Genomic DNA, 18276 nt, shown 5'->3' with positions numbered 1-18276 from the left:
CTCAAGTCCATTGAATTGGACGTTTAACAACCAATCAAACGGCAGTATAGCTTTGCATGTTGATGTATGAAAAAAATCCACCACACGGAAGAGAGGCATGGCAGGGCTTCACCCCACATGTCGAGGTAAGGATCATTTTCAACAGTTTTACTTACATTTATAGATATCTGTGCCAAGATTTCATAGTTTTGATATAATATTAATAGATTATGAAAGAAAGAAGAATGTATGAATAGAAGTGTAATATCACGTGTTTCAGTGCAAGTTCTTACACAGGATTTTTTCAAATATCGCTGTCCATTAGAATGGACAGTGGGTTAGAAACCATGTTATTGAACTCAATTCGCCAGTGTTGATGAATGACCTTATTACTATAAAAACAGTACATCAGAACAAGAGAATGAGTTGATAATCAGTTGAAAATATTCCATATGCAAAAAAATAAATAAATAAAATTAATTAAAAATTAAAAAAATATATATTTTAAAACTGTTTGGACCTTACAAAAAAAACATCATTTGAACTGTTCAAGTTCATGTTCCATGTGGTGTCAATGTGACAATTATAAGACAATAAATCGGTATGATGTTGTCATATGATGTTGGTATTTTAACAATTGGTTGCATTAAGGATGGGAAAAAGTCATTATTATATTTTTCACAACCTTGGAACATAAGGTGGGTCTGAAGGGGTTAAAGTAGTCCAACTAAACCACAAAAACTTATGTACTTGGGCATGCTATTTAGTAGTGCTCCTGATTCAGGTCCAAATCTTTACATTTTAGTGCAAAGTATTTGAATTCTACATATTGTGCTGTAGGAATGCATAGTGACTGCCATCTACTGGTTGAAACATGGCTATTGTACTTGATTTTTGCTATTGGCTGATCTGGAGGCTGGAATTGTTTGTGGTGGCAGCCTTCATCATCAACCACAACAACTACCACTTTTGTTGGTATGCAAAAGAAAGATAATTAATATAAACTAGGTGATTTTGTGTCTGTGAAATCACTAAAGAAAGTTTGTCTTAGTTGGAAAAGACCAAACCAAGTGCTGCTAACTACGACTGTCCTAAAGGTGGAAGGAAAGCCAGAATGGCTTCATGCCTCAAGGTGCTGGAGTGATTCCTCCATGCAGCCCTGCTCCTCCCTGCCTTAGACAGGTGGAAGGAGGTGCTCAATGACGTGAGCGAATCATCAGGGTACACACAAGTGCTTAGACTATAGTACCTCTGAAAGACAACGCAAACATCACAGAGGACAATGAAACTCTTTGTCGGCCATTGGAATAAAATGCAAAGCGTAGGGAACACAGATATTATAATACTGCTGATATGGCTATCCAAACAATGGTGGACTGATATAGAAATCTGACTTACTGCTGTGTGTCAGCAACTGCCAACTTCAGTATAACTCTAATTCCATTCACCAAAGATGTCTGACAACTTTGATCCAACAACTACATGGTTCATGCTCAGTCTTATAATATCATACTGTATGGTAAAACCAGTCAATCTAAAATTCTTAGCTGCCAGTATACCCAAATTTATAGTCTCATGTTAACATGGAAGATCACAGCTAAACATTGACATATGGGACCTCTATAGCCTCTCTTTTACTGTGTGTGGGGAAACAGCTACTTCTCCACTGCACTAAAACCAGTAAGGCCAGTCAGAGTTGACAAAGGGGGACTGTAAATAATGTGGGCAGGGCTATAGGCAATATCTGCTTGCCAACATTGAAAAGTATAGCTACACCATTGATTCCCGAACTTCAGGACTCCCCCCAGGGGGCCACAAGATAAATCTTAAAGGTCACAAGAGGAGTAGGCTGATAGAACATTTCTGCTTCACAAAATGTACCCTTTTGTCTTGACTGGAAAAAGGAGAATTTTAACTCTTGAGGTAAATATTCTTAAAAAGACTATCTAAAGCTGCTATATGCCTCTCCAGCAGTAAACAGTTGGCTTTTCATCTATTTCTCTGAAAACAGCTCTCTGCTGAAGCTGGAAACGACACTAGGAAGGCAGTGAGAATGAACCAAAATAGTAAAGTTATGGGTTGAAACTCACTGTAAAGCTCCATAAAGCTGCACATTCAGATGATAATTCTCTGTAGGTTTACCACTATTACGGAAACCTTTGACATTGTCACACTGTCATTTAGACATTGTTATTAAAAAATGTATATAAATGTTTGCTGTTGGACAGAATCCCTGAGTCGTGGAAAAGGCTCTATGTCCTGAAGCACCGCAGCCTGGGAACTCTACCCATACTTTTACCAGTGTCACTGATTAGTTACAGGTGGCATCAATTGCTCCAATGAGCTATCAGCTTCTCTCTTTGGAAAACACAGTTCCTCTCTGCCTCGCAAAAAACTTGTACTCCAGCTATGCTGAATGTTAAACTTGTTGCTCAACCTGTTTGCAGTGTGAAACGCAACCAGTCTGTTGGTAAAGAGGGAGGAGGCAAAAGTGAGAAGAGACATTGGCAGAAATCAAGTGTCAGCCTGCACCTTTTGTCTCAGTGGTTGTCTGGGGAGGTTAAATCTGTGTGGCAAGTTAGAGGAACTGAAGGAATCAGGAAATAAAGTGAAAAGTATACACGGAAAGGTAAGTTGACATATGGCTCAGAAAGTAGGAAGTTAAGAGCTTAAGCTTAATAATTGCTTGACTGCACATTTCTGTCGACTGTGCTTCTAAAAAATATGTTTATGTCTCTCCCTTTTGTCTTTTTGTTTTCACCCTTTCTGCATTATAGCAGCCCAAACAGCATCAATGCGGTTTCATTGGATTGTGTTAGTTGTATCCACCTTGGTTTCCTTGGGACTGCTGTTGATTACTGTTGGCCAATATGAAGTGATCATATTGCTCAACAAGGGGAGTGAAAATCTGCAAATACAGTCGGTGGGTCTTAATAATCAATATATAAATGAAGACTTGTTTAAAGTGACGATGGAAAAGCTGCTGGTTCAGGGGACAAAAGTCGTGGAGGATCTGGAGGTCACAGTGGCAAAACTTAATCAAGAGATTGGGCAGAAGAAAAAAGAAATTGACATCTGTCAAGCAGAAAAGGTGAACAGTTTCCTTCTTTGCAATGTAACATGATCCCAGAGTGTGGCTCTTCAGCTATTCTGTGTGCTGTTCTTTTCACATTCAGTATGTAAATGATAGATATGATAAGTGGTAATTAGTTAATGACTAAGTACAGGAGGATGGATTGAAGTATAGGAAAACAAAGGATGATGCGGAGCAATGAGAAAGTGACGATCTGTTTGAGTCTATAATCATGAATACTAAGTTCACAAAGCTTTGGGGAAGTAATGGAAAGTAATTAAAAATTACTCAAGTACGGATTCAATTTTATGCCACTTTATACTTCCACTGCACTCTGCTTGAGAGGGAAATATTTAACTTTTTACTTCACTTCTACTTCTTAGGATTTAAAATAGTAATAAAAAACAAACAGTATTTACAATCTAATATTGATTGATATATCAGGCACAGGAGCCATTTTTCTGCAGAAGTAGTGCTTTCACATTGTTATTGATACTTTTACAGAAGAGTACTACTTCCTCTAACCTTGGGCGAACAACTCACTGTTGTTTAAGAGCCTGCATTCTAGTTTTACATCTGTGGTATTCTTTGTTTAACACGTATTACAGGTTATGCTGACATACATTTCTCCCACACTGCTGTAGAAAAAAACTGATGAGGAGCTGGCGGCCAGCACAGGGAAGGAAAGGAGTGAGACTGAAGGTACAACTGATATCTAGAGATCATTTATGCGCAACTGCCAGTGCCACCATGTGGTGAAATACAACAATTACTGTTTAGGTCTAAATGGTTATTTCTCTTTCTTTGTCACTAAGCTGCCTTAAAATCAGAGTCTGATGCCTGGACCCAAGAGATTAATACTCTGAGAGCACAACTGACGGGGTATAGACCAATATGTGATCATGTGAAGGAAGACCCACTCGCTCTGTAAGTAACAAAAAGTTTCTTGTCACAAAAAAACAAACATTTCAGCGTACATAGTGGAATAATAATTGTATGATTTTGTCTTTTAGGAAAATATGTGGCAACAAAACAACCTCCTGAAGTCAGCACAGGGAACAAATCTGAGAACAACTGTCGTTCCTGTTACTGCTGTATAAAGTGTTATTGATATGCTGTTGAGCTACACTGATAAGACAGCTGGGTTTTTACTAAAAATTGTGTTGATGTTCTCGGGGGTTTGTTTACCCTGGAACGTCTGGCACTTGTTTCCCTATATATCTGTGTTTTTTAGCTGTCAGAGGGCATATTTTGCATTTAGACAAATTACGGAAGAGAGACGAGTTGTTGATGAGCAACAAAGGTCCTCTGTCTAACTTGTAATGCGATTACATGATGCCCCTAGGCACAGCTCAACCTACCTTATCTGGTTTCACTGGAAACACTGTCATTGTGGCATTGGCTTATTTGTAGTATTTCATGAAGGCACTATACAGCAGTGATGCTAATGTATTATCAATAAATGTATATTACACTTTGAAAACCACATATCTCCAAACGTCAACTTTTCACGAGAAAAAAGAAACAACTGGTTTCAGACTTTATTTGACACCTTTCATGCAAGTAATTTGCAATTCAAAATTATCTACATGTGATTTCATAACAAAGCAAACAACTGTAGAATGAACATGAGAAAAATTAAGACTAGATAGTTTTCAGAAGAGTAAACAAATATTAAATACTGTAGTGCAATACAAAGGCAGTAAGAGTGAAGATGAGAGAAAAGGGTTTTAAGTTTTCAGGCTGGCTGACAAACTGTGAAACAGAGAGGTCGTATGCCTTCATTTTATAAGGCAACTACAGCAAATCACCTGAATTCTACTAGTCAAAAGCTTAGGAGGCAGTAAACGGACTAAATAAAATACCCACCTTGTGTTAGTTTCTTTGTAAATGGTAAAAGATAAACCCCCCACAGACTGCAAACACCCCAAATTCCCAGAAAAAATAGAAAAGCATAAGACCTCAGTGACCTCACTGACAACTGTAGCCCTGCAGGGTGCAAATGTCCCCATGCAGCTGGGTGGCAAACATTGATCACATTTCACATGCAAACATCATCGTAGGATATATGGATGGTTGAGCATTATCTGTTCAGCCAACTAAATGATCTGTACTGTGCTTAGCCAGTCATGGGTGGTGTTTAATGCGGGCAGGACTAAGCAGAAGTATTTTGTTAAGCAGGACTGAATGAAGCCGCCCGTGACAATTTAAAGCTTCCTTTCCCTTAATTATGCATAATTTTAAGTACTGACTTATATAGAGTTAATTCACCCCCTGTACAGTGGTCAGGAACAGAGAAATTAGCTAGAGAGACTGAAAACATTTTTTAAAAGTAGGCTGTGAACATGTTTGTTTCTACCATAAAGTTGGGCATTTTAATATGAGGCCTAATGGGGATTGACTTACTTCTGTAGGCAGTCTCAAGTGGCCGTTGGAGGCTGCAGTTTTTGTTACTTCAATGTTGGCTTCTTTTGACAGTCATTGAGGTTGCTGCTTATAATGTGTTGCTAACTGATGAGTTTTAGCAACTGCTAGATTGATTTTGTTATATTTGGACAGAGCCAAGCTAGTTGTTTCCAGCCTGTTTCCTCTCAGTTTTTACGCTAAGCTAAAGTACCCAGCTCATCCTGCAGTCCATTTTCTTGTTTGCATCCAGCTCATCCTGCAGTCCATTTTCTTGTTTGCATCCAAATCCCTAATGATATACAGAGCTCTATTTACGAAATCTTTAGTTAATTTTACTTAACTGATGAACTTTGATATCCAAAACCCTGAACTTTAGCAAGGAGCCGACTTTAGGAGTGACCCAGTAATTGTGACTGCGGCTTCTCAAGTGTGCCTGTTGAGAGTGTCTGAGTCACTGGTGTAAACCTGAACATGACACCTGCCACTTCAGAGAGTGCATGGCCGACAATAGTGAAATATAATATAGTACAGGGGTCTGTATAATGGAGACTGACCCGGTCACAGACAGGAAGATACCAGGAGAGAGCACATGTGGGCAGCACTGATCAACTTTACATATTTATATGTAGGATATGCGGTTGATGTAATCTACTGTATATATTTAATAAACATTAACAGACAAAAGTACAGTGATTATATAACACCATGGGGTTCTCCACCATCTGCTTTTAAGTTGCAACATGGACTAATTAAAAATGCATTAGCCTACAGGACTTCCCAAGTGGACTAACTGATTACATTTTCAAGCTACTGAACAAAACAAGTTTGACCTTTTTTCTTGTGTCTGCATACCAGAATCAGGTCAATCATCCAAAAATGTATGAGCCTGTGATCTCTAGTTTTAATCCCCAGATCCACAGAGTTGCTGGAAAAACCTGGATAGGGAAAGAGCAGGAGTGACACCACTGTAAGGACTCCTGTGAACCTCCAGCTTCAGCTGCACACCGTCGCTCAGATGGTGTGTAAAACTGTAAAGTGAAACATTGCCGGAAAGGAGCAACAGTGTCTCTTTTACACAGACAATATGAAGATGATATCCTCAATATCAAAGGGGGGGAAAGGTATTGCTTAAATGATATTAATGATGAGGAATTTATTGTCCCGGTAATTTATGAAGTGTGAAACATTTGATTTCCATGTTCTGAAATGTGAGGATTTGCAGCTTCTGTTTTAAAACATAAAATATAATTTAAATGACATAAAAATGTAATATATTTTGTCATCTTGGGCTCTGGGTATTTGTGATGGGCATTTTTCAATAAATTGTGACATTTTATAGACTAAACCAATGGTTCTCTGGTGGTGAGACACTGCAGCCGACCTAAAGTTGCATGAAAATGTTTAATGTCATAAAACAAACAAAAGTGCTTTGATGTTAGCAAGGTGGTTTTACTACCCTGAACCTTTTTGCCAATCAGTTTCGATAGATTCATTGATAATGAAAATAATTGTTAGTTGCAGTTACCTTTGCTCAATAGACTGCTCCCATGAAGTCACTGCTCCAGTCCATCACATGTACAACCACAAATTGTTGTTTTTTAACTTTTGTACAAAATAAAAAAATATATAATATGTTAATTAGTGAATTTAGAGGTACTGGTGGGCAGGGCTGTTTCTCCCTTTTTCCAGCCTTTAATGGTTGCTGGCTGCAGCTTAAAGGTCCCATGTTTAGGATTTAGTTGCAGATTGCAGCTCCCTCACTTCACCCCCCGTTTTAAGTGCTAAAGAGAAACTATGGTGGCTGTAAAACCAGCAAAAAATGCAAAATACCCCTATCTAGACCTTTAGAAGAAGAAGAAGAAGAAGAAGAAAAGAAGAAGAAGATATACTTTATTAATCCCCTAGGGGAAATTGTTCGTTTCACTCTTTTTATACACACACACACACACACACACACAGGCTGAAATACACACTTCATGCACTTGTGGACATGCAACAGGGAGAGAGATGGTGGAGAGGTGGGGCTGCGCGTTAGCACCGCCTCATGAGCACTTTCTTAGGCCTAATTAGTAGTGGTGTAAATTTCTCATCTAACTGTCAAGAAATTCTACCTATATATATACACATACACATATATATGGCTTTTATTGCCTTTAATTGACAGAGACAGCTGAAGATTGACAGGTTTATGGAATGTATTAGGTATAATTCATAAATAATATGACATTTGAAACTAAGATAGTTTTAATGGCACATTTATATTAGAAAGTGTTAGCTGTAATAAAAATAAGGTGTTTGTTAGGTCTTGAAAAATGTTGTTAATTAAAAAGTGCTTCTCAATTACTCTCTTAACTAATTAAGGGGGTTGAGTATTATCAGATTATGGCTAAGCCAAAGAGAAAAGACTGCAGTTGTATTTTACTGTATATTTCCTAGCAAATAAACGTGTCAATAAGCTTCTAGCAGGTGGTTTTTCCTCTGAAACGGGTTGACCAGTCGGCTTTATTCAATGTACTTTGGAGGATATCCGTCCTGGCTGCGCAACACGACCCGCAGCCGTATCATCGCCCCGGGACTCGTCCCACAGGAGGGAGGGCACTTCCATAGCAGGGAGGAGAGGAGGAGGAGAGGAGAGAGGTGAGTGGACGCAGTTATGCCAACAAGCCGATTATTGAAGGCTACTGAGCCTTCTCTGTCAATTTGCGTCCGTCCTCTCATGGTCAAACAGAGGAGGACACACTGTAGGCTGCATCTGAAGCTGAAGGTCTTATTTTTACGGGGAGCAGGCTTTATTAATCACAGGAAAATACTTTTTTTAATGGGCGCTGCAACTTTTTATGGATTTATATTGTGATAACTCGTGTGGGGAAAGCCATTGTTTCTTTTATATACTTGCAATATGTATGTTTACTCTGTAGAGAGCTAAAAGTGTCCTGGTACTTGATGGTATTTTGTAGGTGTCACTGTTTTAAAGTAAAGTAGCTGCATTGTATTTTTTTCATTTTTTTATTTTTAGGATAGTTATTTTTTGCAAAGGAAGTTAAAACTAAAACAATACATTCAATGGATATGCCAGCTGCTGTAAATTTTATTAGTAAGTGAGCATTACAATCAGGCCCCTGTAAGCCCAATCACAGGCACAGTAGAGCTTTAGTTTAAAGTGCAAGGTGTGAAAATGTCCAGCCTCTCCAGGAGTGCAGATGAGCAAAGAGGTATCAGTGAGAGCCCGGCTCACAAACCAGAGACACCCAAGTACCGCAGCTGGAGCGGCCTCCGCTTCTCAAGATGGAGAAGTGGCTCCCAGAGGACGACCCCCCCTGCCACCCCTTCCCCGAAGACAGACAAGAGGGCCGATGTGACCAAGACGCTCTTCTCCTTGGTCAAGACTCACAATGATGACTACACGGCGGATCCCGATGGACTGCTGGATACTAACATCGATGACGAAGGAGGCGAAGATGACACCCAAGAGGACCAGACCACCTGCTACCAGAAGCGGTTTGGATCCATGTTGCAGCCCGGGGTCAACAAGTTCTCCCTGCGCATGTTTGGCAGTCATAAGGGTGTTGCTGCTGAGCAGGCCAGGGTCAAGAGCTTTGGAGTGTGGATCATTCACCCCTACAGTGACTTCAGGTAATGATGATGAGGTTGGGTTATCCTCAGAATGTCCTGACCTCAGTTTCCTCTTAGTTTCAGAGCTGTTTGTGGGAGAAAATTGACTCCAGAAATGAGTTAGTAACCTTTTGCCAACACAAGATTCCCCTATTCGTCATTCATCTTTTATAAACTTTCCTTGAAAGCCTCCCGTTTTCGTGCAACCAAACAGCATGTGAGGGAGCTCAGATCCAATTTTTCCAAGGACAGACTGCAGTACAGCAGCTGATGACATGGTTCCTCGCACATGATAAGGCGATGAAGGGATTTGATTAGTGATACAGTATATAGGACAAGATCATCTGGATTAATGAAACCACTCGTGACTCCCTTCCTCCTTGGTTATGAGGAGGGAGGACTGCATTCATTGGTCCTGCTATTTTAAGCGTGTGTTTCATTTGAGAAACACCTGATAATTTCTTGCTCCAGTTTGGCTTCATTTATGAGGGATTTGACAGATCATTCAGCTTTTGGGGGCTTTTTTAAACAACATTTTAGCATTGATGCCCGGGTAATCGGTCTGTGCAGTCACTAATAATAATTTTCAAACATCAGGCCGATACCAGACAGAGAGGATAAACTAATAATAGTAGAATTTAAACAATTTTAAACATCAGGTCTATGCCAGACTGAGAAGATAAACCCATGTAGAGGGATTATTGCCCATAAGAATCCCTATAATTCCAATCTTGCTCTATTATGCAATAATACACAGACAGCTGAGGGGGGGATTACCGAAGGCCTGCTCTCCTTAAACCTTATGCTCCAACTTCCCCTTTATAATGGATGAGTTGGAACTGCACGTTTTTGGTGCTCAGCGGTCCCGTTTAGGGGTTACGGTCAAATAACTGGTCCTGTTTAGCATTTTGAATCCAATTTAAAATTGGTAAATAAGCACATTTGTACATCTAAGAGTGAAATGACTCTCTTATTGAACCTGAAGAACTATGGGAGAACGATTGGTCTGAACTACTGTGGTTGAACGCAATCGATACCTTGAAGTGTGGCAAGGTGAATTCTCACCTGATCTCACAATTCAGCGGCCTCATAGCGCTACAAAATATTATCATCCTGTGAAAAACATGAATGTCTGTACCAACTTTAAAGGCAATCCATTCAATTGTTGTTGAGACATTTCACACAAGACCATAAATGTGCTGGTGGCACTAGAGAAAAGGTCAGGGGCTCACCAAAGTCAGTAGGAGTCATCCTTTGAGGACCTTGAATGTTTCTATACATTTTCATGGCAATCTATCCAGTGGTTGTTGTTGTCATGGCTAAAAAGGACAGATAAATGGCAGGTAGTGGTTTATTTTAAGAGAAATTATATAACCAATCTGTCAAAACTTGAATTTTAGTTCTTTAAATGTCAGACTTTCGTAGGTATTTATAACTTTTTTTGCTTTGACTAAGCTACAAACTAAACTTAGTTGGTAAACAGAATCAATCCTGGATTCAGATTAAATATCAAATGCTATCAAACCACATTCCTGTTCCACCCCCCACTGTTATTAATAGCTTGTCTGAAAGGTTTTGATACAGCAGATTTAATTCTGCTTCACTCTCTCACACACTCATACTTGAGCACAGACACCTCACATAAGTAAACCGCTATAATGCTGTGCAGAGACTTTGGTGGAGTTATTAGCAGCAAGCAAGCAGTAATCTGTTGCAACATGAGAGGAGACGATAAGTAGTCATGTAAACCAGCGTGTAGACACAGAGGACATGGAAGCAAGAGATTGATGGAGGGATAAACATGAATGAAAATGAGGAACTAATCTATCAGTTCCTCTGCGGTGACTGGCGAAAGAAGAATGTTGTTTTCTCACAGGGTTCACATTGTGGTCACTGACAGGTGACGGTAATCAAAAATAGTCTGGTTCATATTCGGTTACTGTGCCTCTGTAGTGAAAGAAAGACAGAAAGACCCAGAGTGATTGACACTCGATGGAAACAATCTGTAAGGAAACCCAAACCGTGTAGCCATGGTGTATTACGAGACACTGGAGACCTATAGGAAAATGGGACTTGCATGACATGAAGCAGACAGTGATGAGTGCAGATGTACAGCACAGATGTCTGGGCTTCAACAAAGCAGCACACTGCCTGTCAGACATTTACAGTTTTTCCATGTTTTCTTTTCTTCATTGTCTTCTTCGATACAATATTGAGCCAGAGGAAGTAAACACTATACATTTTTGATGAGAGGGATTCCTCCTGTGACATTAGCTGTTATGAGAGTAAGGGACACTCTGAAATGGGTCATTCCCTGGATGACCCACTGTCTTCCTAATTGGATGACTTCTCTTGACCATGATAGCTGTTCTCTAACTTAAGGGTCCAGTGTTTGGGATTTAGTGGTATCTAGCGGTGAAGTTGCAGATTGCAACCATTTGAATACAGCTCAGCCTTCCGAGTGCGTATAAGAGAAACAACGGTGGCTGAGGAAAACGTGAAAGGACGTATCTTGAGCCAGTGTTTAGTTTGTCTCTTCTGGGCTACTGTAGAAACATGGCAGCCTCTATAAAAGATAACAGTGGTTCATTCAAAGATAGGGAAAACACAGTCCTTATTTTCAGGTGATTACACACTAATGAAAACATACCTATGGATATTATATTCCATGTCTGCCAATAGATCCTCCTAATTATTACACACTTTAATGTAATAGTTTGACACTTTGGGGAAATATGTGTAGTGCTGTTAGTATATAGATCAACATCACTCTCACTCTCTATAACTAGGAGGCAAATAGCTTTGTATAAGAAAGAAGAGATTATTTACAGAGACCCAACAATCCCCACCATGAGCAAGCACATGGTGACAGTGGCAAGGAAAAGGTTTATTTTAATCTGACACTATGTAAGATAGAAAATATTGTATTTTTAAGTATTAGACTTTTTTTAAATTTATCCAGGGAAACATTGCTGAGAGCAACCCCATTCACACTCACACACAGTTACATACATTCATACCTGGTTGTTGTAGTATGACCACAGTCTGACCTGTTGGCCACTGAGCAGCTCCATTAGGGGTTTCATCCTTACAGGTCTGGGAAGTGAAACCTTACTGTTTATTACTGAGCAGTGTGTGTCTATCTAGTGGATACTGTGATTATATAAAGATACACAGGAGCGGTTGCACCAAACTCAAATGATGTTTGGCTGACATCCTAACAATTAATTAATTCATGATGTGAACAGATTTTAACTATAAGCCTCATTCTACCTGCTGGGTCAGGGATTTAACCTTGGCAAAGCTCTCTGGGCCTCTTCCTAAACACTGAACCCAAAGAAGTTCGGATTACACGATTAACTTGACAACCAGCATTATTAGCAGGTTTCGCTCATATACGTGTATGCATATATGTAAGAGTAGAGGACTTGTTCCTGCAAATACAGTGCTTTGATATATTCATTATGTATTTCATGTATTTGATTTTTTTGTAAAGCTTGCACATTATTTATCACACATATAAAAAATATGTCCCTCCATGTTGGAGGTGGCCATTTATACAATTTTTAATTTTTTTTCTTTATTACACTTAGCTTTTGAATCTTTTAATATTATGCAGCAGTACATTTCTGTTAAACTGCAAAAAACAGGCTTGGTTAGAAAGTGTCCACCTCATTTACATACAGTAGATACTTCATTTTATTCAGAGTTTGTTTCCTCAGACAAAGAAGTGATCTGTTAGGACTGGAGACCACATCTATGGTGTTATATCCTGTTAAGTTAGCACCACACAAGGTTATAGACACTGGGTGTACAAATATGCAGTTGCATCTCAGTGTTGCTGTAGTAGATATAGTTGTACAGAGGAAAGAAATGCTCACACTCCTCTTCTGTCCAGGTTTTACTGGGACCTTGTGATGCTCCTGTTGATGATGAGCAATCTGGTCATTTTGCCCTGGGGTATCACCTTCTTTGAGGACCAAAACACCGCGCCCTGGATCACCTTTAACGTCCTGTCTGACACTCTCTTCCTCATGGATCTGGTTTTCAATTTCCGCACGGGCGTCCCTGGAGAAGACAGCCACATCATCCTGGACCCTAAAGAGATCCGCAAGAATTACCTCCGCACCTGGTTTCTTGTGGACTTTGTCTCCTCTATCCCCGTTGATTACATCTTCCTCATCGTCGACCTGGAGGCCCGGCACGAGTCGTCTGATGTGTACCGCACCGCCCGCGCCCTCCGCATCGTGCGCTTCACCAAGATCCTCAGTCTGCTGCGTCTGCTCCGACTGTCTCGCCTCATCCGCTACATTCACCAGTGGGAAGAGGTAAAGGATGGGAAGGAGGACAGAACACATCAGAAAATTCTACGTTCCCTATTCTTCTTTATGTCAGTTTAATGTTGTTTTCCTCTGTATAACTTTCTCTCTGTCAGATCTTCCACATGACTTATGACCTGGCCAGTGCTGTGGTGCGTATAGTCAACTTGATCGGCATGATGCTGCTGTTGTGCCATTGGGATGGCTGTCTGACCTTCATGGTACCTATGCTGCAAGACTTTCCCTCAGACTGCTGGGTATCCAAAAATAATATGGTGGTGAGTACGTGTTCATCAATACATACTCACATTCATGTCTTATATTTAAACTTAAATCCTTGTATACAGGGTTAATCTGTGTCCTAATTATGGGTCAAATATGTTTTTACTTAAATGAATACTCATTCATTATTTGCTCTGTTGCCAAAAATGAAATGAGAAGGTCGATACCAGGGTATCTATGAAGCTACCGCCAGCAGCCATTTAGTTTTTCTTATACTAGAAGATTTACTTTATTAATCAATGGGGACATTCTGTTTTCACTTGATTCTTTACACACATAGGCCCAAAATACAAAAACACAGGGCTTATAGATGCAAATGTGGAAAGATAATGGTGTGATGGGCTGTCACGTAGCAGTATGTGGTGCAGTGCCTTGCTCAAGAGCAGTGCCCAGGAGGAGAAATGTTAAATGTTAAAATGACGTAGACTGTACAGGATTTTATGGGCCAGACTATTTCCTGGATGGGCACAGTAACTTCTTGGATCTTCATTTAGTCATACCCAGACTAGCTCACAAAATGTTAAACTATTGTGCTTTTTAAAAAACTGTGTTTATTTCCTGATAATTAAATGTAAAAAAAATATTAGCTCCACTAATGCTGCACTCATGTGGCATTTCTTAGCCAATTAAATTGTGTTCATGTAAAGAATATTTTATCCTGACAACATTGCCATATCCTCCCCCTGTTTTTACTCTATCCTTCTCAGAATGCTACATGGCACTTACAGTACTCTTACGCCCTGTTTATGGCCATGAGTCACATGCTGTGTATTGGATATGGTGCCAACCCTCCTGAAGGCTTGACTGACGTTTGGCTCACCATGATCAGTATGGTTGTGGGGGCCACCTGCTACGCCATGTTCCTTGGTCATGCAACTACCCTGGTCCAGTCCTTGGATGCATCACACCGCCAGTATCAAGAGAAGGTAATCATCTCTGCACTGATTAGAGATGATTAACAAACTCAGTTGTTTTACCTTCCAGGAGCTTCACGTGGATGCTAATGTGATTCTGGCTGTGAGGTTTAATATCACACGCCATGTTTTATATCATAAGCTTGCTTACTTGCTCGTACTTTATTGGTGGAAATGCCTAGAGAATATGTGTATTATCTAATGGATTTTGTGGCCTTAACGTGACCCTTTCCAGGGGATTTTCACAAGATAAAGCAGAACGGATGATAGACAAATGGCAGCACCTTTGTCCTGGATCACTGTTTGCTAATGCCCATTACAAATGAGTTTGTAATCCACTTAAAACTGGGAAAAAACGGCTAAACAAATAGAATAAATGCATAATTATTGTGCTTAGGAATAATTTAGCAAACACATGGTAGGAAATGTGGCTAAATGTGACATCTGACATCAGCCCTGTTGAATTTCAATTGTAACCTCATGAAGGTCAAATCACCATGTGTTCTGTACAAATGTTTTCAGTATAAGCAAGTGGAGCAATACATGTCGTTCCATAAACTGCCAGCGGATGTAAGACAGAGGATCCATGATTATTACGAGCAGCGTTTCCAAGGCAAGATGTTTGATGAGGACAGTATCCTCGGAGAGCTCAGTGATCCACTCAAGGAGGTTTGTTATTCATTAAAGTCGCCCTCCATTACAGTTATATACACATATATACATACATACAGTTGACTAGTTTGACACTAAAAGTGTTTTCACATTCGTCTGATTAGTTTTTTGTCCATCTATTAATCAATTAATGATCAAATAGTTTCAGCTCTAAATCAATATTGATATGCTGCATCACAATACGGAAAATGTATGCAAAATAATATAAAGTAAGAGATTTTATGTTATTTTGCATTACATTAGCCAAAACCATAGGGGACTAACAATTCTTCTTTAAATTATTAGTTGATTTTTTCTCAATTATTGATGATGGTTAGTCGTTAAAAAGGAAAAAGAAAACCCATATTTTTCTAAAGCCAAAGGGCATCTTAAAATTCTGATTCAAAACCAATAGACGTCAACGATAACTATCAATAATTTATTTTCAACAATTTCGAGGATTTGCTGCTCCTTAGTCACTATTAGCAAACTGAAAATTTTTGTTGGCTGTGGACAAAACAAAAAAAATGTTGAAATGTCTTGTTTTGTAAAAAACACAAAAGCTTAAATTGTTGTGTTACGATCACATTTGACCAAGACAAACAGTAAATATTCACATTTGAGAGACGAAAATATGTAAAATCAAACCATTAAACAGTACAGTTGCCCATTAAATTCTTGTGTAACTAATCAGCAGACACCTCACACATGTAAAATAAAAGCTTTAATGTTTCATGTTGTTACCTTTTAAATAAACTGTGAACAGAAACATATATTATGACAGAATATAATAAAACAATAACACAGTATGTTCAAAACATCACAAAGAAATTTGATGAAAGCTCCCACATAAATTCTATGTCTATGTTAAATATTAAACCTCTCTTTCTCCCACCATGCAGGAGATTGTCAGCTATAACTGTCGTGGACTGGTAGCCAACATGCCACTGTTTGCCAACACCGACCCTCATTTTGTGACCGTGATCCTGACTAAGCTGCGTTTCGAAGTGTTTCAACCCGGAGACTTCATAATACGAGAAGGAACGCTGGGTCGGAAGATGTATTTCATCCAGCACGGCACCGTCACCGTCATCCCACGTGGCAGTAGGGAGATTACGCTCAACGATGGAGCATATTTTGGGGGTAAATCATTTCAACCTTCAAATAGTTTCCTATCAAATATTTAAGTATGTAAGGCTACAACTTTACATTATTTTAATTATCACTTGATTTGACAATAATTTATTTATTCGTTATATCGTTTTTCTAGAAATGTTAGAAAAAATTGTTTTGGATACACATATTAACTTTCTTACTGATACTTAGATGACAACATTAATACCACTCATATATCTGAGCACTAAATATGAAGCTACAGACAACAGCTGGTTAGCACAGCTTAGTGTCAAGACTGGAAACAGTGGGGAACAGCTAGCCTGGCTCTGTCCAAAGATAACAAAATACACATACAAAAACCACAGTGTAACAACAACAAGTTGTGGAGTTAAGGGGACTATTTCCTGGCAGGGCACAGTTGCTATGAGGTTGCCAGGCACCCAGTAGAGACTGGTAGTCTGAGCTAAGATAAGATAAGATAAACTAGCTGCTGGCTGTAGCTTTATATTTACCGTACAGACATGAGAGTGGTATCAATCATACATTTTGCATTTCATTGAACTATTGTTTTGAAGGTTAAACTGACTCTCTCGTCCTCTGTGCAGAGATCTGCCTGCTAACCCAAGGACGACGCACGGCCACCGTGAAGGCTGACACCTATTGTCGCCTTTACTCCCTGAGTGTGGACAGTTTCAACGAAGTCCTGGAGGAGCATCCGCTGATGAGGAGGGCATTTGAGAGTGTGGCTGTGGACCGACTGGGCCGTGTCGCTCGCAGACCCAGCTATCAGCCTCCCCAATTCGAGTGACGTCCTCGGGACCACCAGAGAGAGACTCTGGCCAGAAATGTGGAGGATATTTGTCACACTTTGGCTGAACTTGACCACAAAACAAAGAAACCTTCAAAGTAAATGTTCTTGCTGTTTAGTGCTCAGCGATGGACAACCTGATGGAGACCCTCAGTTTTATTTATGAACATATTATTGCTGCACTTGGTTGAAAATGTTGTACCTTCAGTTTAACTTTGTTACTTGAATTTAAATACATGAACAATTTTGTGTTGGCCCTTTGTACACTATTCATGTAAGATCCATTGTGTCATTTTTGCTGATCTATTTGCTTTTAAACCAAGGGCAGCACCAGCTCTTATAAATGGAAATGCTGCTTTATCAATCATTTTCAGCAACCTGTATGCTTTCTGAGACGCTTTCAATATCCATCACATCATTCATACGAGATATTGGAAGCACACAGGAGCACCAGCTGGGCAATTCAACATACAAGATACAGCTGATTCAAATTATCCCTCAGGTCTGCATCAGGGTTTAATACTGATGTTCACTGAGGATAAGCTGCTGTGATGTAATAACAGTACAGAGAGCGAATGTACACAGTTATACATCAACGTTTAAATTGCTACAATTCATGATCCTTACACCTGGAGTTCGAAGACCAATTGAAGAATCTACCTTTGCATCTTTACAATTTAGTATCCAGTATTATTATGAGTACTTTTTAATTTATTTTCTTTAGTTAGTTTTATCTGTTTTAATTTATGTTGGCAATTCATTTGCAAACATACCTTTGGCTTTTAAAAAAATGCTTGTGATAATAAACCTCCGGTAGGTAAATTAGTGGCAGATAATAATGAAGAATTAAATTTCTGCATAAACATGATTTATTTGGACAAATACAACAATGCAGACTGATAACTACAAATGAGGCTATAGACCATTTTTACCGCAGATATTCTGACTGTGAAAAAGGTTGAATATGAGAGGGGAGGCTTATTTTCTGCCTCTAAGCAATCTTTGACAAATGTGAGTATTTTTAACACCAATAGGTTAATAGTCTAATCAACTGTGCAATAAGAAGACATACTGATATTAATAAGACAAGGAATAGTCTGACTCTAATCTGTGTCT

General features: G+C 39.3%; 1 protein-coding gene and 1 long non-coding RNA gene across 3 annotated transcripts; both read left to right on the top strand.

Moving 5' to 3' along the window:
* The first annotated feature begins 8 nt into the window (after positions 1 to 8).
* Positions 9 to 4538, top strand: LOC127357882 (uncharacterized). Of its 2 annotated transcripts, none has more exons than XR_007882325.1 (6): positions 9 to 125; positions 2427 to 2608; positions 2757 to 3070; positions 3697 to 3754; positions 3868 to 3979; positions 4066 to 4538. It is a non-coding gene; the product is annotated as an uncharacterized LOC127357882 (long non-coding RNA). The 2 variants fall into 2 exon arrangements; XR_007882326.1 differs by lacking the exon at positions 9 to 125 and adding an exon at positions 1888 to 1902.
* Positions 4539 to 8129: 3591 nt separating this feature from the next.
* On the top strand, positions 8130 to 17453 carry hcn3 (hyperpolarization activated cyclic nucleotide-gated potassium channel 3). Its single transcript, XM_051391216.1, has 7 exons — positions 8130 to 9091; positions 12969 to 13398; positions 13506 to 13667; positions 14379 to 14597; positions 15108 to 15254; positions 16139 to 16379; positions 16958 to 17453. Exons 1-7 carry the CDS (start codon positions 8634 to 8636, stop codon positions 17158 to 17160), a joined length of 1860 nt encoding a protein of 619 aa, XP_051247176.1. The 5' UTR covers positions 8130 to 8633; the 3' UTR covers positions 17161 to 17453.
* The last annotated feature ends 823 nt before the right edge of the window (positions 17454 to 18276 follow it).

This window comes from Dicentrarchus labrax, unplaced genomic scaffold, assembly GCF_905237075.1.
Source record: "Dicentrarchus labrax unplaced genomic scaffold, dlabrax2021, whole genome shotgun sequence".
In the NCBI taxonomy this organism is placed as follows: domain Eukaryota; kingdom Metazoa; phylum Chordata; class Actinopteri; family Moronidae; genus Dicentrarchus; species Dicentrarchus labrax.
Note: the sequence above shows the minus strand (reverse complement) of the source record. Positions and strands in the feature narration are given on the sequence as shown.